This window comes from Elgaria multicarinata, chromosome 3, assembly GCF_023053635.1.
Source record: "Elgaria multicarinata webbii isolate HBS135686 ecotype San Diego chromosome 3, rElgMul1.1.pri, whole genome shotgun sequence".
NCBI lineage: Eukaryota > Metazoa > Chordata > Lepidosauria > Squamata > Anguidae > Elgaria > Elgaria multicarinata.
In genome coordinates this window covers 9,742,173-9,770,062 of record NC_086173.1, presented here as the reverse complement: position 1 = coordinate 9,770,062, position 27,890 = coordinate 9,742,173, and the positions used below count along the sequence as shown (strand labels likewise).

The 27,890-nt window shown below is 46.2% G+C and overlaps 1 protein-coding gene across 1 annotated transcript in view; it reads left to right on the top strand.

Moving 5' to 3' along the window:
- PPP1R1A (protein phosphatase 1 regulatory inhibitor subunit 1A) overlaps positions 1-27,890 on the top strand; it is a 90,103-nt gene that overhangs the window by 54,123 nt on the left and 8,090 nt on the right. The window contains exons 3-5 of the mRNA XM_063119263.1: positions 16,157-16,194; positions 17,316-17,379; positions 20,482-20,685. Coding sequence (XP_062975333.1) covers positions 16,157-16,194; positions 17,316-17,379; positions 20,482-20,685 — 306 coding nt within the window. The remainder of the gene's footprint in view (positions 1-16,156; positions 16,195-17,315; positions 17,380-20,481; positions 20,686-27,890) is intronic.

Sequence of the window (27,890 nt, the reverse complement as noted above, 5' to 3'; positions counted from 1 at the left end):
ACCCTGTCTCCATTTGTTCCTGCACATGAGTTGATAAACGTAGGTGGGGCATTCCAGAAAGTACACAGTGAAAATCCTTCATGGGTGACTGTCCTAAGACAAAATCAGGAATATTTGGCTGAACCAACCAAAGAGGAAACCGTCCTGTTTCGTGGTGGTGGTAAGCAGAAAGCATCGCAAGAAACCATTCTCATTGTCTGTGCAGCCTCCCTGCCCATTTTCCTGCCCTGTCAATTTCCCACAGTTGCAGCTGGCCTGCACCAGACTTGACAGTCTCCGTCCCAGGGCTGCATTTGTCAGCTTTTCTGGCATGCCAGATAATTGACCGCTGTCTGACCTGTGTAGCTCTGTGCTTCCTTGCCTGTCTGAATTTTTAGGAAGTTGTCATGGCAGATTGTTGATTTGGCAAGTACGCTGGGAGCAGGGAGTTGGCCAGCAAGTCAGTGGTATATTGCTATCAGAAAATAAGCCCCCGACACCAGAAGTGACCATTGAGAAGATGAGCTAAGAAGAATCTAGAGCTTCTCACTCCACATTTGGAAGGTCATGGAATCTAGCTAATAGTAGGTACCCGGGAATTTTGCTGGGACTCATAAGGTCTGTTCAGGTGATACTTGGCCACTAAGGCCTTAGCTAGACCTAAGGTTTGACCTGGGATCGTCCCGGGGTCTTCCCTGCCTGCTCCCAGGATCCCCTGTGTGTCATTTAGATGAACAGGGATGACCCCAGGACGATCCCGGGATAAATCTTAGGTCTAGCTAAGGCCTAAGTCAGCCTTCTCCAGCTTGGTGGCCCTTCAGATGTGTTGGACTTTAAATCCCATCATTCCTAGCCACCATGCTATGCTGGCTGGGAATGACAGGAATTATTATTATTATTATTATTATTATTATTATTTTATATACCACTTTATTCCAAAGTGCTATACATACTGTAAAATAAAGTAGATCAGCAGTTTACAATACAATAAATACAATAATCTACTAAATGCAATAATCTACTAAATACAAGTTCACAACAGAAATAACACAAAAAGATTCATCAATATACTACAGCAATATTTAACAAAATACTAAACAACAATATCCCAACAATATTCAAAAATATACTAAATACAAGTTTGCAGTAAAATAGAGGACACATAAGAAAAAATAACTTGGTTAGAATAGCATCTCTCCCCCCTGAAGCAGCGCCTCCCAAACTGCCGCTCCACACTTGCTTTTAAAGTCTCCAGGTGTGTGGGGGGAGGGGAAACAGAGGATGGAGAAGTCCACCTTTGGTGGCACTTTCAGATGAGACTTGGCCATTAGATTAACTTATAGCTGGCTCAAAATTGGGAATGGACCTCAACTTAGCTCCCATTGAAATGGGTGTTGATCCAGACCCACCCTTGGACGTGATGGCCAGGATGCCTACGTTTGCTCATCCTCTGAAGACGTCTTAGATCAATCCATGATGTAAAGATCGCTTTGCTGCCCCCAGTCACGATACCGGCAAGCTGACGAATAAGCAGTGACATTCTCCTGAGCACGACAGGCTTCTTAAAAGCAACCTCTCTTGAATGATCAAATATGAATGAGTCCCTCTATGCTTCAGAGGAATGCTCCTCACAACGCAGCGTGTTTCCGAAATCCTCAGAGCCGGCTGGCCCAAAGTAGGAAATTGGTGTTCCAATTAGTAGTGTAGTGTAGTGATGGCCACCAATTTGGATGGCTTTAAAAGGGGGTTGGATAACTTCCTGGAGGCAAAGGCTATCAATGGCTACTAGCCCTGATGGTTGTGTGCTATCTCAAGTATTTGAGGCAGTAAGCCTGTGTGCACCAGTTGCTGGGGAACATGGGTGGGAGGGTGCTGTCGCACCATGTCCTGCTTGTTCATCCCTGGCCGATGGCTGGTTGGCCCCTGTGTGAACTGCTGAACTAGATGGACCCTTGCTCTGATCCAGCATCAGGGCACTTCTTCTGTTCTTATGGTGGAGTCCTTATGGAACAAAGTTATGATGCTTGTTTCTTTGAGGAAATGTGCTTTAGACTCATCTAAAAGGGAGATTTGTTTTGACAATCTATGAAGGATATTTTTCACAAGATATTCTCCTCTGCTCTTCACAAGCTGGAAAGGAACACCATTTTTTTTCCCATGGTGCCCTAATCCAAACACTTTGTATTGTGTCGTGCAGCCTCTCATACTAATTGGAAGGGTGGGTGGCCTGACGTGACATGGCATGTCTACTAACATTCTGTCTCTGGAGAGGCCACCAGTGAGGGAGGAAGCAGCAGCCAGGCACCTCTCCACCGTGCCTGGGTCCAGCTCCAGCTGAGAGACCCCTCCCTCCTGCTGTCAACTGTCACTGCAGAGGCCACCAGTGAGGGAGGAAGCAGCAGCCAGGCACCTCTCCACCGTGCCTGGGTCCAGCTTCAGCTGAGAGCCCCCTCCCTCCTGCTGTCAACTGTCTCTGCAGAGGCCACCAGTGAGGGAAGAAGCAGCAGCCAGGCACCTCTCCACCGTGCCTGGGTCCAGCTCCAGCTGAGAGCCCCCTCCCTCCTGCTGTCAACTGTAACTGCTGAACTTTGCAACTAAGATTGTAGTGCCTGAATTTCCTTTCCTTTCCCCCCTCCTCCTCCTCCCTCCCAATCCCCTTTCCTTTTGTGTCATGTCTTTTAGATTGTAAGCCTGTGGGCAGGGACTGTCAAGAAATACTTTCGTAAGCCACGTGAGAGCCTTTTTTGGCTGAATGGCGGCATAACAATCCTTAAATAAAATAAATAAATAAAATAACATTCTAATTGCTGAGATTAAAACACAGGTCCTAGGGACAGGGATAAGCTTTATGGGGCATATTGAGGACTGGCAAGAAGTACCAGGAGCTCTGTGGGGTTAGGCGGCTGAAGGAAGAGTGCCTTGGACGGAGAAACAGGAACCTGAGGGAAGGATAAGTGGTGAAGGAAGCTACTGTGAGCAGCTTTGAACTCAAAAATACAAAATGCTATTGGACCCAAAGGAGGAGGTTAGGGGAAATTGGCAGAAATACCTGATAAATTGGGAATGTCTTTTTAAGATGGTTAAAATCAGCATGAAGTAAAACATTTGATTGATGCTGCAGCTCCATTTTAAAATGGAGGGAGCTCTAAGCAGGTCATCCTCTGATAGCCTTAAAGTAGGGATGGGGAACTTGTGTCCTCCAGATGTGGTTCAACTGCAACTCCCATCACCCCTGATCATTGGCCATGCTGACTGGGGCTGATGGAAATTGGAGTCCAACAACAGCTGGAGGGTCACAGATTCCCCACCCCTTGGGGATTTTGTTACATGCTCACGTATCTTTAAGTGTTCCTTTCCCTTCAGAATTCCTCTGGGCGTTCATGTATCCCATTCTTGCTCTTTAATTCTTTCAGACATATTTTTCTAGGTGTTGGATATTTATATAATCAGTATTAGGGGAGTGTGAGGATAAACAGGAGGAAGTATATTCCTTCAGCTGCTCCTGGCAGCAAATGGAAGTCCTGATACTACAAAATTCCTTTGCATCCTAAATTAGAAGGTCCGATACAGCCTGGGCTGTGGCATGCCTTTAGCTCCCTTTCCACGCTACTGGAGAAAAAGTTCTGAATGTTTGTCTGAGATCACATCAACAGAAATTACCTGTGGGTTTGTTTGTTTTTTACCTGTGGGGGGATTAGCATTATTGCTATTTTTAAATTACTTACTAGAGGGAAGCAGTTGAATTCCTCTAGCTGCATAAATTAAAGCTCTTTCATCTCAAGGATATGCAGTTTCCCTGGAGCTGCCAGGTGAACAAAGCTCATTTCTCCAGCCATTGTTCAGTCTCATTTACTCACTGCTTTGCAGCCATGTTGCTCTTTCAAGAACACAATGGAGAGGCGTCTTTTTATTTGTTAATCCCTCTAAGGAAGGCTTCTCCTGAGAAAGGAGAAAACTGTAACCACTGAGAGAGCGTTTCATCAGCCAGGAAAAAATATCCTTCTTGGAGACATGGAAAGTGACAAGTACAAAATATTGGTTACTGTGCCTAGAACCTCACCTGATCAGGTCCTTGGAGACTGCAGGGTCCCACATACCATCTTTGAAACTGCTTTTCCAAAGGCATCTGGTGATCCCCACTGGAACAGAGTTCCCAAGAGAGCTGAAGTTTGGAAACGGAACTGAATGAGAGAGAGGGCATTGTGATCTTCTTACTGCTCCTGGACCCTCTTAAAGGGCAGAGCTGGCTCTTTGTGTAGGCTTACTTCTACAAAGTGCAGCTTGGCTCACTCACTTGAGTCATCTCAAGCTCATTTGCTTGAGTCATCTATTTGATCTGCACGCACCATTTTGCAGCATGCCTGCTTTTCACTGTGACTTGTTTTGTGTACAGACAGTTTGTGAATGGTTGGTAATTTTCTTTTTACCAGCTTCCAATTATATAGATCTCAATGACCTGCTTCAAGTCACTTCTGTGCCTACGGTTATACATTAGCTGCTCCAAAACTTTGAATTCCTTTGCCATAGTGAGCTGCCGCCTCCTACTTTCCAATTAAGGCGTCTGTATTCCTAAAAGGAGGCAGGACTGTGTACTGGGACAGGATGGGATTAAAGATAACACAAACCTCTCCATAAGAGGAAGCTTGATTAGTAGATTTGATTTTATCCCAAGACAATTCTGCCTTTAAAACTGAATTCTGGAACACTGCCAGTCTCATAAGTAAATTGGATGAAGTGCAGACTCTTAAAAAGCACAAAACCCCCACCTCCCTCCTGTAATTTGATTTGGGCTTCTTGTGTTTTAAGTTAATTACAGCGATCCTGGATGTTATATTCTTTTAACTAAAGGCACTGGTCTAGCCTTTCCTTTTTAGGAAAGTAAGCTGAGCATGTAGTAACATAGCGAGTTTAACAATTTCTGGGCATTCTTCCGGGATCCTTTTTGATTTGTGTCTCAGCCTGGTCGTGGGACTGAGACGGAGGGCATGTCTACACCATGCCCTCTCCCTGGGATCGTCCCCGGATCGTCCCTGTGCATCCACATGATGCACAGGAGATCCCCGGAGCAGGCAGGGATGATCCCTCTATTTCCACGAGATTTCTGGGACCACTTTTTCCCCAGTTTTTCCTGCACCCCCGGGATGATCCCAAGGACCAGTGTGGGCGCCCGTCCTGGCTTCTTCCCTCCTCCCTGCAAATAGCAGGGCTCAGCAGAGGGAAGGAGCTGAGCTGGGGGGAGTCCAGGGACATTGGGGGTGGCGGAGCGGGGGGGGTTAACTTAATTTTTCTCTGGAGCACAAATGTGCTCCAGCTCCTGTCTTTTTTTTTAAAAAAAATGGTGGCTGCAATGGCGTGACGTCCCTTTTCCATTTCTGGATATCACAATTCTGTTTAGATGGCCAGGGATGATCCTGGAAGCAGGTAAGTCCGGGATTGTTCCCCGTCTGCTCTACACCTTATGGTGTAGACATGCCCGGTCTTAGTGGCCTTGGTAGATGATCTGCCCCTGGAAGTTGTCAGGGACAATGCCTGTCTGTTGCTTCCATTAGACCTCTTAGGGCACAATCCTGTCAATCGTGCCCTCGCTTCTCGGAGGCTTCCCAGATGCCTATGCCCTGCTCGAACAGCAGAAGCAATTTTTGCCTCCACGTCCTTCAATCCCCTACATTTTTGCTAGATGGACTTTTCTGCCCATCTAGCAAAAATGCTTTAGAGGAAAGGAGGGTGAAGGAGCTGAGGATAAATCATTTCCTGGTCTCTCTGTTCTCCTGCCCTCTCCGCCCATCAGAACATGCCCCTCTGAGGTCTGCTGACGTGGTCCTCTCTGCACCGGCTTCAAGGGGATGTGGGGTTTATCTCTGACTCACCTTTCCAAAGCTGGGGTGCTATGTCTGACCTCAAGGAGTTTTCGGAGTCATCCTATGGTCCCCAGGATGCTCACCCAGGGACCATAGGATTACTCTCTCCATGGCTTTTGACACCACATAGATCATGGGTGTCCAACCTCTTTCAGCCCAAGGGCTGAATTCAGTTTCAAAGAAGTTCTCAGGGGATGCATAGGAGAGGGGCCAGAGGCAAAAGGGGTGATGCCAAAATACCAACATAGCCCATAACTGAGCCTGGGAGGAGAGAAAAGTCTTGACATGGCACCAACAAGATAACAGTGGCGGCACCGGGCAGGCCTCTTCAGGGAGATCGTTCCACAATTTCGGGGGCCACCACAGAAAAGGCCCTCTTTCTTGTTGCCGTCCTCGGAGCGTCCCTCAGAGTAGGCACCTGGAGGAGGACCTTGGATGTTGAGCACAGTGTATGGGTAGGTTCATGTCGGGAGAGGCACCAGTCACAGACTCTCAGCACAACCCACCTCACAGGATTGTTGTTGTGAGGATAAAATGGAGCGGAGGAGGATTATGTATGCCGCCTTGGGTTCCTTGGAGGAAAAAAAGGCGGGATATAAATGTAATAAATAAATAAAAAGGAAACCCATCCCAAGACCACCTTGTTCTTCTAGAGAAAGGTTCAGACATTCTGTTGCCATTTTTGTTGTTCCTTTGCTAACAATCTCATTCCATCATCCCTGGGAAGACTACTTCACTGGCTGGGGCGATTCCAGTAAAGCTGGGGTGGACTACAACTCCTATCATTCCTGATCATGCTTGCCAGGGCTGATGGGAACTGGAGCACAGGATTGCCCACCCCTGCTTAACCAGCCTGGGGGCTTAATACAGGGAGAGACGGCCTCTACCGTATGTTGGGACCAGTGGGATTTAAGATGCTAAGCAATAATACCTTGAATTAGGCCTGGGGGCTTCCTGGCAAGCCAGTGCAGTTGCCATGCACAAGCCCTCTCCGAGGGCACACACACACACCCCTTATAAAGAGGTGCACTGCAGCAGTCTCTCACGGTTACAAATGCATCTGGCAAGATCCTTCTGCCCCAGGAAGAGTCTGCACAGTAAGTGAAGCTGCTAAAAGTATCTTCCGGCCACTGCCGCAGCTACTCTTCAAAGAGCAAGGCAGGTTCCAAAGCAGACTTCCCCAACTTCTTGCATTCTAGACGTTGTGGACTACAACTCCCAGCAGTCCTCACTTTTGATCATGTTGACTGGGGCTGATGGGAATTGAAGTCCATACATTGGGTGGGCGCAGGTCCTTACACGGCTTGGGACCACAATACCTGATGGAACTGCTCTCTCTGTTTCTTTAACCAAGCATCCAGGAGTAACCGTCTGATTCCAAACCAGTGTGTGGAGACCGTGAGTGAGTAAATGAGATTAAATAAATTGAAGGTGAATTCTGGCAAAGCCGCAGGTGATGTTGGCAGAGCATCCCAACACTGGGGGAAAGTGGTCCACGCATTAAGGGGAGTGGGATTTTATTTGAGACAGGATTGCAGAGGATTATTATTATTATTATCATCATCAACATCATCATCATTTGTATACTGCCCCATAGCTGAGGCTCTCTAGGGAGTTTACATAGGATAAAAACACTTAAAAACAATATGCAAAAATTTAAAATCACAAAAATATACAGTTTTAAACCACAAAAACATACAAAAACAAACCCAGGCTAATTACATATTGCCTGGCACAACATACCTAGGATGAATGAAGTGAGAGCGTATTTCGCCAGTCTTATGGCAACTGCACTGGCTTGCCAGGAAGCCCCCAGGCCTAATTCAAGGTATTATTGCTTAGCATCTTAAATCCCACTGGTCCCAACATATGGCAGAGGCCGTCTCTCCCTGTACTAAGCCCCCAGGCTGGTTAAGCGGGGGTGGGCAACTCGGGACTCAGTTCCCATCAGCCCTGGCAAGCATGATCAAGGATGATAGGAGTTGTAGTCCATCCCAGCTTTACTGGAATCGCCCCAGCCAGTGAAGTAGTCTTCCCAGGTATGATGGAATGAGATGGTTAGCAAAGGAACAACAAAAATGGCAACAGAATGTCTGAACCTTTCTCTAGAAGAACAAAGTGGTCTTGGGATGGGTTTCCTTTTTATTTATTTATTACATTTATATCCCACCTTTTTTTCTTCCAAGGAACCCAAGGCAGCATACATAACCATCCTCCTCTGCTCCATTTATCCTCACAACAACAATCCTGTGAGGTGGGTTGGGCAGAGAGTCTGTGACTGGCCCAAAGCCACCCAGTGGGTTTCCATGGCCGAGTGGGGACTAGAACCCGGAACTCCCGACTCTTAATCCAACCCTTTAGCCACTACACCACACTGGCCTTTTTAAAGGTAACATGAGCCACGTAGTCGCCATCAGGGAAAGTACAACCACGAACATTTGGATCATGACATACAATTGCCAGGCAGTTTGTGGGGGAAGCCAGCTCCAGCTTGCCAGGTGATAATTACACATACAGACTCAAAAAGAAAAGAAAATGACATCAAGTCTAGATATTGACAGATGGTAGTACATTTAGAATTTCCCCCCTTTACTTTCCAGGAAAAAATATGGGTGGAATCCATTGGCTGCTTGGCGATTTTCTTTATGGGCCCTTTGTGACAACAAATGATATTTAGTTCCTTTCCCATAATTCTCCAAAGTTAAGACGAAGTTGATATTATTGTGCCTGTATTAACAAGCTGGGGTGGGTGAACGCATTAATCGTTACGGGTGTCAGTTGTCCTGAGTTAGGTTGTCCTGCCAGGAATGCTCTTTTGAGAACATTGCTAGTAGGGTTGAAGGAGGCCACGCGCTGTGCCCTGCCTCAAAAGACCTGGAGCCCGTCTACACTTGTCTAGATGAAACGTAACAAGTTGGCAGAGATGACGTCAGCAGTCACGTGATGCTGCTGTTGTTACGTTTCTTCTGACTTTTAAAACCGTTCCACTTTCTGTTAAAATCGTTTTAAAACTAACAATGTGCCCCAACCTTTCGTTGTATTCAATGCCGTCTTTCAAAGTCATGTCTCGTGACCATGGTCTTTGCTTCCTGATTAGGACAAGTGAGGGCTTTTCTAGAGGAGGGAGAGCTGGCACAACGCGACGAGGGGGAGGGGGAGGGAGGGCGGTGAAAGAGGGGACAGAGGCTTAATTTTTTTAAAAAACCGCTTATCTTTCGGGGCGCACGTGGCCCCTTTAAGACGCTGCAGGGCTTCCCTCGTCCCTACGCGTCGCCCCACCTCCCTGCCGGCTTATCCCGGCAGGTCTAGCTCAGAGTCACCGGAAGAAGGAGGTTTACTTCAGAGCCGGTTTGAGCATAATGAAGAACGTTCTAAAGAAGAGTGTGCCGGGGTAAAACGATAGAAGAAAAGGTATTTCGATTCACTGGGCTCAAGTTGCATTTTGTAACGTAGCAAGGGAGGACGCAACATGCACTTAAACAACGGTGTAATGAATAGAGTAGATCCTGCCCTGTGCAAATAAGATATAGGTTAAACTTGCTTTGTAATATATCCACTGCTTCGGAAGCAAAAGTCTCTTTGTGCCTGAGAAAAACACAAAACTGCACTGCCACATGTATGCACACAACACATGCACAGTGTCGTGCTCTGGTTACGATCACGTTGAGTGGTGTTTGGTTTGGTTTTTTTAACTTCATCGCCCGACACGACGCAGCCTCCCCCTTACCTTCTGCCAGCCGGCACCTGGGTTTGATCTTCAAATGGAGCAGAGATAATTTGCGAGCCAAGAAAATTCCACACTCCTTTTTGTGCATTCCAAGCCATCCTTTCCACCGAGACCCAACAGCCAGCACAGCAGAAAAGAAGAAAATGGGTGTGAGAGTTAAATGGGAAGCAAGAGGGGGGAAAAATGAATCCTCCACCATACGGAGCTGCCATTTCAGCGCGCATAAATATTGAATGGTGCCCTGAGCTCCCACTGCACTAGCGTAAAATATGAAGTCAGACTTCAGACAGCCTGCATGTAAACAGAGGCTTTGTTTTCTAAGGAGCAATTATCAAAGCTAAACTGAGATCATCGATTCAGGGTTGGGTCCTTGGGAGACATAGGCCTTAGCTAGACTGCATCCACATGATGCACAGGGGATCCCAGGATCAGGGAGAGATGATCCCTCCCTTGTCCCGGGATCTCGCCCTCCACTTTGGGCCCACTTTTTCCACGGTTCCGGGCTGAGCCCAAGACTGCGGAACATGTGGCCCGTTGCCGCAGCTTGAGCCAGCTCTGCGCGATTATTCGCATGGAGCCAGGAGCTGCACAACGAAGCACAGCGCTCCTCAGGAGCGCTGCACCCATCTGGGGGGGTGGGGGGAGCGGGGAAATTAAGTTAAAAATTAAAAAAAACCTTACCATCTTCTTTAAAAAAATTTATGGCGGGCGCAACACCTCCCCTCCTGAGGTTGTCACGCCTTGCGTGTAAACGGAGGTGGGATCTCACATTAATCACAACGCAAGATCTTCCCTCCTCCGTTGTGGGATAGAAGGTAGGTCTAGCTAAGTCCTGAGGCTGAAGACAGACATAGCATTAGTAAGGCAGGAGGGCTGCTTTAAGAACATAAGAAGAGCCCTGCTAGATCAGATCAAGGGTCTGTCTAGTCAAGCACTCTGTTCATACAGTGGCAAATCAGCTGTCAACCAGGAATCCACAAGCAGGACACGGTGAAACAACGTCCCCCACCCATGCTCCCCAGCGACTGGGGTGTGTGTGTGTGAGTGAGATATATATATATATATATATATATATATATATATATATATATATATCATCACACATTGAGCAGGGGGTTAGACTCAATGGCCTTGTAGGCCCCTTCCAACTCTGCTATTCTATGATTCTATGATAGGTAGGTAGGTAGGTAGATAGATAGATAGATAGATAGATAGATAGATAGATAGATAGATAGATAGGCTTACTGCCTCTGACACTGGAGTTAACCCATCAGGACTAGTTGCCATTGTTGGCCTTCTCCTCGAGGAATTTACCCAACCCCCTTTTAAAGTCATCCAAATTGGTGACCATTGCTACATCTTGTGGTAGAAACTCCTTCTTTGCATTCAGTCTAAAAAACAGACTTATTTCTTTTCCAGGGCAGAATTCTGCACAGGAGGGCTGGCATTCTGCAAATTTGAGGCCAATAACAGGCTGCTGTGGTCACTGATTGGTTGGCACCTGTGATGTCACCAAGACAGGTTCCTTTCTGCCACTCCTTGTCAGTGCCAGTTTTGCAACTTCTTAAATTAAAGTTTCCATTTCTTTTTAACGCTGAATGTGAAAAAAGGTGAATCATATACACACAATGTCCTTTAAAAGAGTGTTTCAAAAAAATAAAAAGATGGCTTTATTTTGTTTAAAAGCATCAGAGCCCAAGTCCATAGGAGAAAGGCACACAGGGCAGCTGGTTGCAGCCTTCCGCTCTATGGTGAGGTGTATATACTTCTAATTAAATTAGAATGATCATTTCCAGATTTGCATCTATATGTATAAATTAGCATATGCAAATTTTATGCAATTCAGCATCCTCTTTTGCCCTCTTTTTTGATGATTCACAACTGGCCACCCTATCAGCAACATCATCTTTAACCAAAGCGCTATGTGATGAGACGTCTCTATGTTGCATTTCCCCCACCCCATGATTGCTAATAGGGCTGTGTGCAGACACACACATCCCGCCCACTTCAGAGGCCGATTCAGGGCTGGCCCAGCCTGATCCAGAACCACCAGGTGCAAGGCCAAGAGAGATTGTGGGCACCCTAATCCAACCCCCTCCCTGTGCTCACTCCACGAGCCCCCAAATCCGGCACAGTGACCTCCTGCCCCCCCCTCCTAGCCATGCTCACTTACCCTCTGATCCAACTTCTTGTGCCTGGCAGCCACCCACTTCCTCGATGGGAGGCACCATTCTTACCAAAGACGGGATCTCTGTCTTGTAGATCTACATTGCGCACAATGGCGGTCTTCAACGACCATCTCCGTGTTTGCACGGGATCAGTCTGAATTGCCCCACTTCGGCTTGGGATTCAGACGCAGAGCTGAAGCAATACACAACCCGTAATTTCTAAACCCATCTTAAGGGGGCTTCAGACGGCATGCAACCTCAACCAAAAATATCCCATTTGAACCCAGCGTGGGAAATCGGGGGCCTCTTCTTGACCCTCTTTTCTTGTGGTGATGCATGGCCTCTTTTGGAGGGCAATTCACAATCCACCCTAAGCCCAGGTCTAGCAATGCTCCCCGATTGTGAAGTGCCAAGGAGACGGAGATTCCTCTGCAGGTGAAGCGCCCCTACAGCTCCCTATGTGTCCTTAATATAGCTGCCATTCACCTCCCCTGTGCCACTAAATCTGCATGCTCCCTTCTCTGTGCTAAAAGTCTCTCTTTGGCACCAATGGCAGCATCCCTCCCAATTGGGTTGGGATGGGGAGGGGACAAAAATAGCAGCTTTGGGGAAGGAGTGGTTTTCACCTGGACGACAGCATGGGGGAAAGGGTTAAACCCCTTCCTCATGCACCATGCTCCTACTTCTGATCCCACCACCACCGGTTGAAATGCATTTGCACTTCCTGTATAATCTGGTTTGCGTCCCCCAATTCCCCTCCCCCCACCGGACAATATTGAAGTATTTACATTGCTTCCTTTGGCAGATTTGCTTAATATTGCAATTGCACAGTGTCGTAAGAGGTTCTGTTTGGCCTGATTCAAGCTCACAAAGATTTTCAGTCATCCCCTCCGAGCCTGCATACCCTTGGAAAGATATATTTGTAGTTGAGTCTGAAAACTTACAGGGATCATGTGTGTTTTGGGATGGGGGGGCATTAAATCAAAGCTGCACGGTATAGATGTGGTCAAATGGTTTGTGGCCAAGTCTCCAATTTGGGGGTTAGGCCTCCTCACTACACTCTTCCCAGGTTCCCATCTGTTCTATATGATCCATGCAGTCCTGCACGGAGACTGAGAGGTTGGTTGGTTGGTTAGAGCAGGATTCGGAGCTGGGAACTTTGAGGATCCTTTCGGAATGGGTTTTTGGCTCACCGGAGTTGAGGACGGGGAAGCCCAGCAGAATTCTAGTTCCCATGGCAACACCTTGTTATGTTCCTTGGGTGACAGAGATGCTCCAAATTAGGTCCCCTTCACCGAGTGTGGAATATATAAAACTGTGCTCAGATGTTTACCTTTTTAGCTTTTCACAGCAAAGGTAGTACTTTGCAGAGGGGTGCAGGGGGAGACGCTTCCCCAAACCACCCCCTTAATAAGAAGAATGTTCATTTTTTGATCATGTCAGTTGCTGCTGTTTCCTTGGTCTGTTTCAGCTCCTTTTGTAAAAAATAAAATTGGGTCGTCATCTTCCTGGGCACAGTCCCACAGGCAGCCACAACCATTTGTGAGGCCATGTTGTGTGAACAGGATGACGTCAGAATGATTCAGTGTTGATGTCACTGAGGGCAAACGAAGAGGCAATGTAGAACCAATGGCTTTATTCTCAGTGCACAAACACAACAATTCCTTTGGCACTTCCCAGAAGATAGATATAGATAATTTTCACTGGCTGAATTTTCTTTAAATTAAGGGTTGGGGAATGTATGGTCCTCCAGACGTTCTTGGACGGCAACACCCATCAGCCCCAGCCAGTATTGCTAATGGGCAGCAATGAGGGGAGTTGAAGTCCAGCAATATCTGGGGGGGTCACAAGTTTTCCACCCTGTTTTCGATCAAGGAGAAGGCCAGATCTGGGAAATGGGGGGGGGGGAATCTTCCTTTTGGATCGATTGGAAGCCCTACTCCCAAAGCAGTTCCCAATAAAATAGAACAGTAAAAGCACAATAAAACACAACAATAAAAATAATAATGAAATTCTGAAATTCATTTTAAGAGGTGGCAATCAAATCCATTAAAAAGAACAATTTGGATGTCAAGGAGCCGCCGCCATTATAACCAGATTATGGATGGACGATGCACCCTGACAGTCTGAGGAGCTCCAAACATAGTGATTGTGCTCTTGTCAGATAAAAGTTGCAACTCCCCAGAGGTGATACTGACGGCTGCAGTGGTGCACATGGAAATAGCCTCAGGCAGCCTCCAACATGGCACCAGTGAAGGGCTCAGTTTGCATGCTGTGGTTTTCTGCACACACATGCTTTCCTGTGGGAAAGCTGACTGTGTTGCTTGGAGCCATTCTGTGAACCAGCCCCGCATTCTTCATACCTTGGGGACAGATGGCTGTTTGTGTACATGTAGGTGTGTAATAGAGCAGGCCAAGGGTTGGTGTTGCTTGGTATTAATGTCTTGTACCTGATTTATTTTATTTTATTTATTTATTTATTACTGCGTTTATATCCCGCCTTTTTTCCTGCAAGGAACCCAAGGTGGCATACATAATCCTCCTCTCTACTCTGTCCTCACGACAACAACCCTGTGAGGTGGGTTGGGCTGAGCGTCTGTGACTGGCCCAAAGTCACCCAGTGGCCGAGTGGGGACTAGAACCCGGATCTTCTGACTCCCAGTCCAACACTCTATCCACTACACCACACTGGCTCTTTGATAGGCAAATCATTTTCTGATGGAGAAAACTGCATGCCTTTGCTTTTGGAAGTAGTCTACCTAAGGCATAAGCAGATTTATGTTTGTGGAAACTACTTTGGGGCGGGCTGGGGGAGGGTCCACCACGCGGAATAAGGTGCAAAATGGTGGTTGAGGAACAGAGACCATTCCTTTTGGTATCCATGCATCAAACACTGAAATGACCTGCACATAAAAGTACAAGTGTACCATCTGGCTTACTTCAATTCTGGGAACCTTAGTCATTATTTTGTTCTGTTTTTTTGCTGGGGAGGTCGTGCTGTTGCTAGAGACCCCATTTTGCCTGCCTAGGGTTCCAATCTGACACGTTAGAGTTAAGAAAATAAGAATTTAAGAAGAGCCCTGCTGGATCAGACCAAGGGTCCATCTAGTCCAGAACTCTGTTCACACAGTAGCCGATCAGCTGTTGATCAGGGACCCACAAGCAGGACACGGTGCAACAGCACCCTCCTGCCCATGTTCCCCAGCAACTGGTGTACATAGGCTTACTGCCTCAAATGCTGAAGGCAGCACAGAGCCATCAGGATTAGTAGCCACTGATAGCCTCTTCCTGCAAGAATTTGTCTAAGTGCCTTGTAAAGCCATCCAAATGGGTGGCCGTCACTACATCTTGTGGTAGCGAGTTCCATGGTTTAGCTGTGTGCTGTATGAAGAAGTCCATTTTATCTGTCCTGAATCTCCCACCAATCAACTTCATGGGATGACCCCTTTTCGGTTCTAATATTATAAGAGGGGGGGGGGAAAACCAAACAGGATAATAAGAACATAAGAGGAGCCCTGCTGGATCAGACCAAGGGTCCATCTAGTCCAGCACTCTGTTCACACAGGGGCCAAGCAGTCATCGGCCAGGGTTGAACAAGCAGAACATGGTGCAACAGTACCCTCCCGCCCAGGTTCCCCAGCAACTGGTGTATACAGGCTTACTGCCTCTAATACTGGATGGAAGTGACTCTTTGGTCACTAACAAGTATATCTCCCTTGCTCAATTCCTCCTTATTTTCCATTACTGTAGATGTCTACATTTTCTTCACAGCCACCCCAACCTCCAACCCCATCCAGGATTCTCCCACAACCAAATACCCTAACCCATGTTCCCTAACAGCTGGTGTATATAGGCTTACTACCTCTGTTACTGGAGGTAGCACATAACCATCAGGGCTAGTACCCATGTGCTACCTCCAGTATCAAAGGCATTAAGCTTGTATACACCAGTTGCCGGGGAACATGGGTGGGAGGATGCTGTTGCACCATGGCCTACTTGGAGTTCCCTGGTCGAAAGCTGTGAACAGAGTGTTGGACTAGTTCGACCCTTGGTCTGATCCAGCATGGCACTTATGTTTTTATAGACTTCTCCTCCAGGAATTTGTCCTTTACCCTTTTAAAGTCAACCGAATTGGTGGCCATCACCACATCCACAGGGATTTCTCCCATTGCATTTTTTGCGCAGGGTCTTCTCCCATTAATATGCCTCCCCTAAGACTTAGTTATGGGCAGTAAGCGCGTCAAAGCTAAAATAGGTTGATGTTTTGGGGCATTTTGGCCTTCCCCATCTCTGATCAAGGGCAGTTGCCTCTCCAAAGTGTGCCAAAACGTTGTCCCTTTGAAGATGGCATGTTTATGCACCTGCTTCTGTGTGGACTTATTGCTCTTTCTCTCTCTTTTCCCTGTCCTGTTCTTGTAATCCAGAAATTGATGAAGACCGTCTCCCCAATCCTCTGCTGAAGGTACGTGCCCTGGCCTCTCTCACACACAGGAGGCACTCCAGTAACAAAATCCCAGTGAATGTCTAGCTGTATGTTGCCTACCATTGCTACAAAGGGAAGAAGGGATAGGGAGGGAAGAGGAACAAGGCATGTCAGTAACAAAAAGCCAACATTTCTCTAGCTGTAAGTTGCCTGCTGTTGCTCCACAGGATTGGATGAATGATGCAAACCTTGGAGGGGAAAGACAGTGAGGTGGGGAGGGGCTGGATTGATGCCATGTTGACCAAAGTTATGTGTCTATCAAGTGGTAGTACTTCCTAGCCCTGTGTGTGCTCATCAGAGGAGAGTGACTACCCTGGTTAATATTTGTTTTATTTATTTGTAGCATTTTTGTCCCACTCCTCAGCCAAAAAGGCTCCCAGTAAAAACAAGTAACCCACAGGCTTACACGGCACAAAAGGAAAAAGGAATCGGGAGGGAAGAGGAACAATACAAGTGTTTTTTTCAACCCCCAGGTGACAGTTGAGGGAGGAGCCTGAGGAGGGCTCTTCAAAGGGCTCTTCAAAGCCCTATGAAGAGAGACTGAAAGAACTGGGCATGTTTAGCCTGGAGAAGAGAAGATTGAGGGGAGACATGATAGCACTCTTCAAATACTTAAAAGGTTGTCACACAGAGGAGGGCCAGGATCTCTTCTCGATCCTCCCAGAGTGCAGGACACAGAATAACGGGCTCAAGTTAAAGGAAGCCAGATTCCAGCTGGACATCAGGAAAAACTTCCTGACTGTTAGAGCAGTGCGACGGTGGAATCAGCTACCTAGGGAGGTTGTGGGCTCTCCCACACTAGAGGCCTTCAAGAGGCAGCTGGACAAGCATCTGTCAGGGATGCTTTAGGGTGGATTCCTGCATTGAGCAGGGGGTTGGACCCGATGGCCTTGTAGGCCCCTTCCAACTCTGCTATTCTATGATTCTATGACTCTATGAGCTGGTCTTTTTAGCAGGGGAGGTGGAATGGCCCTGCTTCCCATCACTTAGCATCTTCTTTCATTCCTCAACTGGCGAGATCCAGATTTGATGCTGTTGTTTTGCCTGAGCGCTTACGTATGGACTCTCTTTGGGGATTCTCACCTTTCCTCCCTTTGCAGCCAGGGCTGTCGATGTCACCAAGGCAGAGGAAGAAGGTCTCCCGCACCACGCCCACCATGAAAGGTAACAACGTGTCCAGGCTAGGGACCGGTGGACTACATAGAAGGCCAGGGACCCATGATGGAGCTTCCCACTAGCTAGTGGGGCATTTTTTGATTTGATGAGAGCCCCCAACCCTTCCCTGGGAAGGAGTGGAATCCCACCCCCTGACCGTGTGTTGACTTTGGAGCTGTCCCGCTGCTTTCCAAGCCTCAGAAAAGCTCAGCACGATGTCGGGGAGATCCCACGCCCTCTGGGGAAGAATGGGGGGGGTGTTTCACTCAGTGAGGCCCACTGCAGGGTGGGATGGGCTTGCGCCCTTTCCATCCTCACCCCCGGTCTTGCTGCACTTTGGCAGTGCTTGGAGCATCTCCGAATTGCAACATGGCGTCATTGCAAAACCCTGCCTCTCTATCAGAAGACGGCAAGGTCTGTAGCAAGTGCAAATTTTGTCTGGCCTCTGCAGACCAGCACTTGGTACATCTTCCTGTTAATAGCATGGAAGACCCACGGATGGATTGTCTGTTCTTAAAGGTACATGCTTGCTCTCTGTCCCTTAACCTGGCAGTGTACCAGAAATGCCATCCTGTGATTAATGACTTGTTCGTTAAAAGAGCTTAGGATTTATTTCTAAATGAGTAGGGTAGAATTATCGGGCTGGAAGGTACCTTCAAAGGTCATCAAATCCATTCCATTCCCCTCCAACTGGACTTAAGCAAGGCCCGCTGGCATGTAAACAGCCCCTGCCAGATGTTATGTCTAACCTCTTTTCACAAATGTTTAATCATGGCAGAGTTCCAGGACCTCTGAGACTTGGAGCCAATCGCCATCCGTGGAATAATCGTCCTCTGTTGGGACTGTACCAATTTAGGCTGGAGCTGGGGAATTGCATATTGGCATGAGAAATTGCTGCATTTAGAAAATTAGCAGGGAGGAGGGAAACTCAAGTCTAGCCTAACTTTTTCCCTGGTATCTCCTTGCAGTGGGGACTGGAGAACTTGTGGGGGGCTCACCTCCCCTGTGTTTGCCACGGCCTGCTCGTCCGGTCTTGTTCCAAAGCTGGGGCTGGGGAAATGCTAGGGCTGGCGAGCTGAGGAATTGCACAGTTTCTGAAGGCCCCCCAAAGTGCACTCCGCTGCCCTGCCATATGGGGCCTTAAAGGCCCTTTTAATGCAAGTTTTAATGCAAGGTTTTAAGAGGGCCTTTAAGGGTGGGGTAAAATATGCACCCCAAGGCCAGAGTGGAGGGGGGAAATACACAATTTCCCCAGCCCCAGCCTTGGGGAAATCATATTCGCCTCCCTGCCGATGGGTGCCTTAAAGGCGGGAGGTGGAGAAACGCAATTTCCCCGAGGCTGGGGAAATCACATATTTTGCCCCGCTGTATTAATGGCAGCCAAGTGGATTTTCGCCCCAACACTACCTTACAGTGATGATTTGTTGCTGTGTTTTTAACATAAGGGAAAGTTCACATTTACATTCCCCCCACTCACCGACCCACCATGTCTAATATGGTAGAGTCCCCACGAAGGTGTGATGTGATTATTCTGAGGTTGTGGATCAGCTCTAAGATTATTTAGTTTTATATCTCATTGACAACTTTGTAAACTATTCTCTGGTGGAGTGTGGGTTGTTGACCTGTGGGTTGTTTGTTGAACCATGGGTTAGCATGTTGTTAGAACCCAGGACATTTTCTGCAGGGTGGCTTGTTAATCATGCAATGTGGGTTATTTTTCTGGAACAGACCACTTTGAGAACTCATGGTTTCTCTTTTATTATTATTATTATTTATTTATATAGCACCATCGATGTACATGGTGCTGCACAGACCACACAGTAAATAGCAAGACCCTGCCGCATAGGCTTACAATCTAATAAAGTTGTAGTAAACAATAAGGAGGGAAAGAGAATGCAAACAGGCACAGGGAAGTGTAGACAGGCACCGGGTAGGGTGAAGCTAACAGTATAGAGTCAGAACAAACTCAAAGTTTAAAAGCTATAGGGAAAAGAAAAGTTTTTAGCTGAGTTTTAAAAGCTGTGTTTGAGTTGGTAGTTCTCAAGTGTTCTGGAAGAGCGTTCCAGGCATGAGGGGCAGCAGAGGAAAAAGGATGAAGCCGAGTAAGGGAAGTGGAGGTCCTTGGGCAGGCGAGAAGCATGGCATCAGAGGAGCGAAGAGCACGAGCGGGGCAATAGTGTGAGATGAGAGAGGAGAGATAGGCAGGAGCTAGACCGTGAAAAGCTTTGAAGGTCAACAGGAGAAGTTTATATTGGATTCTGGAGTGAATTGGAAGCCAATGAAGAGATTTCAGAAGCGGAGTGACATGGTCAGAGCGGCGGGCCAGGAAGATGATCTTAGCGGCAGAGTGGTGGACAGAGACCAGCGGACTGATGTGAGACGAGGGGAGGCCAGAGAGAAGGAGGTTGTGTGGTCAACAAGCCACCCTGCAGAAAATGGATTAGTGTGTTGTGTGACCAGCCCACCACTATCTCTCCTCATGAATTTTCCATTGAACCATTTAATCTTTTATATTGCTTTACTTTCTCTGCAATTTGCCTACATTTTTTTAAGCACTGCAGAGCATTGTGTATTGCAGAATGTAACTGTCAGACTGATATCTGTCAGGCTGGGACGGGGCAGCAGGATCTGTTTCAGAGGCAAGCCGAGTTCAGTATAAAAAAATTAAATTATATTAAATTAAAAGTCACAGGACCAGTTTCCAGAACTAGAACGGATGAATTTGTGACGATGGGGAAATTCCACAGTCCAGGAAACAGGTTTGGCGACCCAGATTCAACGTCAGTAACCACATGACAATTAGGAAGAAAGAGCAATTGACTTTGGGTCAGGTAAGGGGTGATAATAGCCTTGAGCCTTGACATAGGAAGCACGGTGAGGGACAGGAAGCAGTTTAGAATACAGATCCTCCCATCTCTGCTGTGCCTCTCATTTAGTTTCCAAGTCATCAGCGTATTCTGCCTAGGGATAGCTGAATGTTCCTCCATGAGGGATAGCAACTTTCTTTTTACAACTGAACTTCAAAAAGAAGAAGAAGAAACTTGTACATAGGATACCCCACTCAAAGTTCGTAATTTGTCTGGGTTTCTTTCCCGACCTCACCCTATTCAGAGCTCCAGCTGATGGTGGAACACCATCTGTGCAAGCAGCAGGCAGACGAGGAAGATGTCAGCACCGGCAGCCAGGAGCCTCACAGTCCAAGCTGCTGCCCTCATGCCAACTCAGACCCTGGCCACAGTCCCGGGAGTTGCCCTTTGGCGCAAGCGCACGCCCAGCTGGAGTCCCAGGAGGATGAGCACTCCGGCCCAGAGGAACGTGAGTATGCTTCCGTTTACAAAGGGCGTTTGTCACAATTGGCCCAGCCTACTTGGAGATGCCAACCCTTGCCCGAAAATGGAAGGTTTCTTTTAATCCCAAGTTGGTGCAGTAAGCTAGGCATGATTTATTTGAAAGGGATACAAGAAAAAGAGGCTACTAGCTCTGGTGCTAAGAAACGTCAAAAGAAATTTCTTTATTTTTATCCGAAATATAAAAATTTTAAAAATGTTCCAAAAAAACTTTCAATCAAACTTGAACGGTTTTTTTTGGACATTTTTGAATTTTTAAATTTCGGATAAAAATAAAGATAGTTCTTTTGACATTTCTTAGCACCAGAGCTAGTAGCCTCTTTTTCTTATAGCCTTTTTGTGGTGCTTTTCCCCTCTTTTTCCTCAATTATTTGGAGGGGAACCATATCTATTCATTTACTTAATTAATTAATCTTTTCTATACTACCCATCAGCCAAAGCTCTCTGGGCAGCTGACAAAACAAAACTGAGAACCACAAAATACAATCACATAGTAAAACATAGTATAAAAGCCGCCAGCTTAAATCTGAAGTAGGAACCCAACACCATTGCAAAGATCTAAGAACTCACGTGTTGTTGTTGTTTAAAAACAACAACACTTTTTTTATTGTTTCATAACCATATATGACATAAAAGCATTGCATAAAGACATTACATCTAAGGGAAATGAACACACAAGGAAAGAAAAAAAAACCCAAAAAAAATAATAAGAAAGAAAATCAAAGAAAAAGGGAAATACATAAACCAAGGTTAAGGTATGTTTTCAGCTCTCTGCACATCAGAGATGTAAATTATATTCTCTCCTTGTTAATACGTTTAACACAATAATCAAATTCATTTCTTTCTTCCAAGTTAACTATTTCTCATACACTTAATCCACAGACAAATACATCATTTTTCTCTATTCCTTGCAAAAATTCTATCAGAAGTTTCCATTCACATATAAATGAGACTGTTGATTTATCTCTCATTATCGCTGCCGATTTTGCCATTTCCGCTAACTCGAATATCTTCAGTATGTATTCTTCCATGGTTGGTGTTATTTCATTTTTCCACTTCTGTGCATACAATAGTCTCGCTGCCGTTGTCATATACAAGAACAAAGTTCCCCCCTTCTCTTTCAGTTCATTGTCCATTAACCCCAGTAGAAAGGCTTCTGGTTTCATTTGTATAAGATCTAAGAACTCACTTAACACAATCTTTAAAACTGAAAAGCCTGGGGATATTTTTTTAAAAAAGTCTTTTTATTTTAAGCAGGGTAGGCAACTTGGTGCCTATCAGATTTTGCTGAACTGTAAGTCCCATCAGTCCCAGCCAGTATGGTCAATAGTAAGGGATGATGCGAGTTGTAGTCCAAAATCTGAATGGCACCAGGTTGCCTAATACATGAAACAGTCCTGCAGGTGTCGCCATGGAAATGTCATGTCCCATTTCATTTTCTTTGCTCCTTTTTATTTTTTATTGTAATTTCAAATGCTAAATCCGTAATTATCCGACCTACTAAGTACAAAATTGTTGTTCCAGATAGCGATAAAGGGGTTCCATATTTTTTTTAAAAAAAAAGGAGAGTAAAATTAAGAGTTCAAGGTACAGTCATTTCTGCTGTCCACTCTATCTATTAATTTATCTATTCAGGCAATTTCTGCAGCCTTAAGTCCCCCATTCTCTAGGTGTTGAAGTTCTAACATTTTCTGAGCATCTTGCCCGTACAATTCTGGCAGCGATTAATAAATTTATAATCAAATCCTTAACAGTCTTTTCAATAACGTCTAGCAAATAATTTAGCAAGGTAGAAAATATATCACATCCTGTATTGTTTCCCGTTATTGTGTATCTATTGAACTACTTACCTCCAATAACCTTGGACCTCTGGACAAGTCCACAATACGTGGGTAAAATCTGTGTCTACCCTCCCTCATTTCTGACTTCCCCAGAGGTGGAAAAAAAATCTTTTCCTATCAGGCAGAGTCTGTCTTTACCCCCTCCCCAATGCCTTGGGAGCCCCCTTTGGGCCACCCATTCTGTGTGGTGGGAGTGGGTGGGTGGGCAGCTTTTGTTGACAACACAGCCCCAAGTTCAGGGCTTCATGTTTCCCTGAACAAACAGATGGCGACCATTCGCTTGTATGGCAAGAAGTGAATAAAAAGGTGCACAGAGGGACACAAGTGGGGCAGTAGGGAGGCTGGGGGAATTTGATCTTTGATGATTCTGATGTGACCTGCTCTGACCTGCGCCACCCAGGCTAATGTGCAGATCGGAACATTAAGGATCCTTCAGATCCCGCTCTTCTCAGAATTTTGCGAGGCTGTTCTCAGCTCCAAATAGGTACCGAAATGTGTGTTTAAAATTCGTGTCTTCAAATAAAACGCATTTAGAAAGATGTAGTTTGAGATAAAATATAAATGTGCATTTTGTGAGAAAATACGTTCAAAACAACATATCTATATACATATTTAAATGCAAATGTTCATGCAGATGATGATGATGATTACATGAGCTGGAAGTAACCTGATCCATCCATCCCTAAAACTTCACCGCAGTGGTCACAATGTTCAGAGTGAAGTTTGGGATTTTCTCCTTCCTTGCGATATCCTACATTGGTATGTTTACCATGTCCCATAGAACTGAATGGGGGACATTGAGAGCTGGGCCTTTTCCTATCTGTGCAGCCTCAGCCCTTCATCTGCAAAGCACCACCTTGGCTATGATAAGATGCTAAGAGTAAACCCGAGAACTTATTGATAGAGAGATCATAGAATCATAGAATAGTAGAGTTGGACAGGGCCTATAAGGCCATCAAGTCCAACCCCCTGTTCAATGCAGGAATCCACTTTAAAGCATCCCTGCCAGGTGGTTGTCCAGCTGCCTCTTGAATGCTCCCAGTGTAGCCCACAACCTCCCTAGGTAACTGGTTCCATTGTCGTTCTGCTCTAACAGTCAGGAAGCTTTTCCTGATGTCCAGCCGGAATCTGGCTTCCTGTAACTTGAGCCCCTTATTCCGTGTCCTGCACTCTGGGAGGATCGAGAAGAGATCCTGGCCCTCCTCTGCGTGACAACCTTTTAAGTATTTGAAGAGTGCTCTCATGCCTCCCCTCAATCTTCTCTTCTCCAGGCTAAACCTGCCCAGTTCTTTCAGTCTCTCTTCATAGGGCTTTGTTTCCAGACCCCTGATCATCCTGGTTGCCCTCCTCTGAACACGCTCCAGCTCGTCTGCATCCTTCTTGAAGTGTGGTGCCCAGAACAGGATGCAATACTCCACGTAGATAGATCGATATAGCTCCACATGGAACCTAGCTGTGTGTTGCCACAGTGCTGCTGTAGATAGCCCATGTATGTAGCCGCTCACTCCACCTTCCTCCTCCACTGCAGCAGCTGTGAATGCAAACTCACGCCTAAAGCATGATCCTTTGGCTAATAAGGAGACAAACCATTAGCCTCTAGTGGCCATAGCTCATGATGACAGCCAAGCTTTCTTTAACCAAAGCCTGTGAGATTATCAACATATTTTAAACCCACCCCTTTCCTAACTGTGTGTGTGTGTGTGTGTGTGTGTGTGAGAGAGAGAGAGAGAGAGAGAGAGAGAGAGAGAGAGTTTTCTTCCCAGAGGGAAGCATTTTGATCCCTTCCTGTCTTGATCAATAATTTATCAGAAATGTCCTTTTGAACAAGAGCCCCTTGTCAAATATTCATAGCGCGAATGTGCCCTGCAAAGTGGCATGCGCCCCACATGGGTCTTAAAGCAGCTGTGGCCTTTCATGGAGGAGGGAAAGTGGGTGTTCTTGTTCTGTATTATTAAAAGTGGCAGTGAAATCGCCAAAAGAACAAGCCGCTGCCCTGGGGTAACTAAGCTCAAGCCATGTGCGTTTTCCTCTCCTCCATGACTGAGACCCTCCGTTTATGAGGCGTGTGCTAGGTCAGGTTGCCATTCAAGCAGAAGCTGTAACAATAAAAACAGTTAAGCCCAGGCCAGGCCAACCATAGAGGCAGACTAGGCAACTTCCGGGGGCACCACCATCTCATGGTTGAAGTGCCGGCTCCAGGTTTTGGCGGGCAAATGGGCAAGACACCTTCCATGGATCCCTCCCTCAGTGAGTCTGTCTTCTCACCACCATTGTCACCAGCTGCTCTTGCGCCTCCTCCTCGTTCTCATTATTATTTATTTTTATTTATTTATTTTAGCACTTTTATCCCACCCTTTAGCCAAAAAAGGCTCTCAAGGCAGCTTACAAAAACATTTCTTAAGACAGTCCCTGCCCACAGGATTACAATCTAAAAAATCCCAAAAAAACTATGACACAAAAGGAAAGGGGATTGGGAGGGAGGAGGGGGGAAAGAAAATTTAAAGCTCCATCGGACAAGCGTTTTATTGCACACTCGTCACTGGGCACTCATGGAGTTTGCTCAGGTCCCTCACATCACGTCGTCTGCCTCCCGCACCCCTTCTGCCCCTTCTGGCCTTCCTTGCGCAACAACAACAAAAACCTGATGTTTTTTTAAACTCGGAACTGACATTGAATTGCAGGTTGTTGTTGAATCATGGGTTGTCGTTTCGTGCAAACTCCGCACTGTGATCCTGTTCAAACGACACACTAAGCCACAGTGGTCAAGCATTTTGAGCTAAACATTATGGCTTAGCATGTCAAGTGGACCATAACTTAGCATGTCGTATGAACCATTCCTAACCAGAGTGGCTACATAACCACGGTTTAAATATGCTCACTAACCATTTGCTGCAAAAGGGCTGGCCGCCTAAACATGGCTTAGCATGTTGTCTGAACAGGCCCTATGTTTAACTAGTTAACCATGAACAATCTAAGGTTATGAATTCTGGGTTGTTCATGATTAACGACCTTTAGTTAAACCACAGTGCAGGGTTCACACATAACGACAACCCATGATTCAGCAACAACCCATGGTCAACCCGTACTGTGAGTTGTTAGGTGTGAACCAGGTCTGTGTGAGAGAGAGGGTGGGAGGGAAGGAACGATGTATAGGGACATAGGAAGCTGCCTTGTAATGAATGAGACCCTTGGACCTTCTCCATGCAAAACAGTTGCTCTACCACTGAGCCGACGGCCCTGCAGTGATCCTCTGGTCTACGTGCATTGTTTCTGTACCTCCCCAGTAATATAATCAAAGGTTCAAGTCACCCATCTCGATTTTGGAACGCGGCAGATCTTGGCCGGAGGACTTGTCCTCACAATCAGGACCCTTAAAAAATGGAGGGTGAGGTGGATTAGTAGTTCACGTTTCCATCCATGCTTATACTCAAAATGGTGATTCAAATATACGTAAATGATGAGCGACCTGGAAAATGTGTATATGGGGCAGTGTGTGGGCGTAGGATTTAATCCAGATTAAGTTGTGTGCAGCATAATAGTGTGCAAGTTTAAATTACAAAGCTTGAAATTGAAAAAACTAATAATTGAATATGGTATTGTTATGCGGTTCCGCTTAAATGCCAATTTTTTATTTGCCTACGGCAGCAAAACAAAACAAAACCACCCTTATTATGTAGGCTGACCCTACATAATACAAACTAGCCCAGTAACGTGTGGCACTGCAACAAAGCAACACACCACAAACAACAACATTGTCATGTTTGGAGGCCATTCATTCCCCCTGTAATAAACCACATTTTCTTGGATGTCATTTTTATTTTATTGTTTTGTCCTGAATTTCTTTTGCAAGGATTAGAGACCTGTTTCCCTTTGATCCTTTTGAAAGAGTGAACGCAATTCAAAAAGGGGAAGCTGTTATTGCTTCTCCAGAAAAGGTGCCGGGACTTTCTTTCCTTTGTCATTGCTTATAGAGTAGCACATATAAGCCACAGAATAGAGGTCTGGTGCAATTGTTCCTAGGTATGCACGCCCCATCCCCATGCACGTGCACTTTTCCTCTCTCTTGCTCTGTCGGGAGGGTATTCCCATAGCTTCTCTGTGGCACCACAGATTTTGGAAATGCAGAGCTTGGCCCATAACTCTCTGGATGCTGACCCACCTTTCCCCTGAGCGCAGTTGTGGATTCTCCTTGGCTCATGTGCTTCCTGCCTTTTCACCATTCCCACACACAACACACACAACCTTCCTGCTCTTTGGCCTTGGGTGATTTTTGTTATGTTTTCTATGAGATCCCTGGGCTCCTCCTTCTGACACCTTCAACTTTTTCACTCACCCTGACTTCTTAGCTGATTGTCCCTTCATTCTCTCACCGTCTCAGGTCGTTACACCTTTCACTACTCAATGCTTCAGTCCTACACTCTTTACCAATTCCCATCATCTCTGCTTCTGTGGCCCTCCCCCCATTCCTTCCAAGAATAAGCAGACTATGTGGTTTCCACCCAACCAATGCAATATGTTCCCTCTCAGACTACCTGCACTTATTTTCAAACACCTATGACTGATCCTTCCTCTTCCAAAACTGGAATGTTTGTGAACATTCCAGATTGGGGTTGTTCACAAGCTCTTTGTATCCACTTCGCCAACTGTATGCACAGTGTTCTGTTCAACATGTGGACGTGTGGAAGACCAGGAGATATGTAGATGGGACTGGTGGGGTGGGGGTTTGGTTATGTTCCTATTCCCCCACCCATCAAGCATTGGAAAAATGCATGAAGAGAGCTCATCTGAACAGCCCTGATATCACAGCCGTCCAGTCAATAGCTAGAATTTATGCATAAATGACAAAGTAAAATCCTTAGGCTGTTATGTAACACCAAACTTGCATGCAATTATAATCGGTAAAAGTGCATATTTCACAAACCTATGAATCTCATGATCAAATATTAACAATTCAAAATTAAAGTTACTTTCCCCCCTTTCGCTCTGTCTCTCTCTGCCACATAGAATGTAATAAGCCACTGTCCTACTCTCTGCCCTTTTCCCCAAGCTAAAAAGCTGCAACCATTGAAGCTTTTCCACTTCGGAAATGTGACTGTAAATCACCAGGAAGTGCAATCCCCCTGCTGGACGGATGAAGCTAATTATCTTTCGTAAGATAATTACCTTTTGTGAGATCATTACCAACTACCTTTGGAGGCTCTGCCCTGAAAGGCGGCATATAAGTACTTTAAATAAATCACTGGTACACGGTAGAGCAGGGATAGGGAACGTGCGGCCCTACAGATGTTGGACTACAACTCCCATCATCCCTAGCCATTGGGGTTGAGGCTGA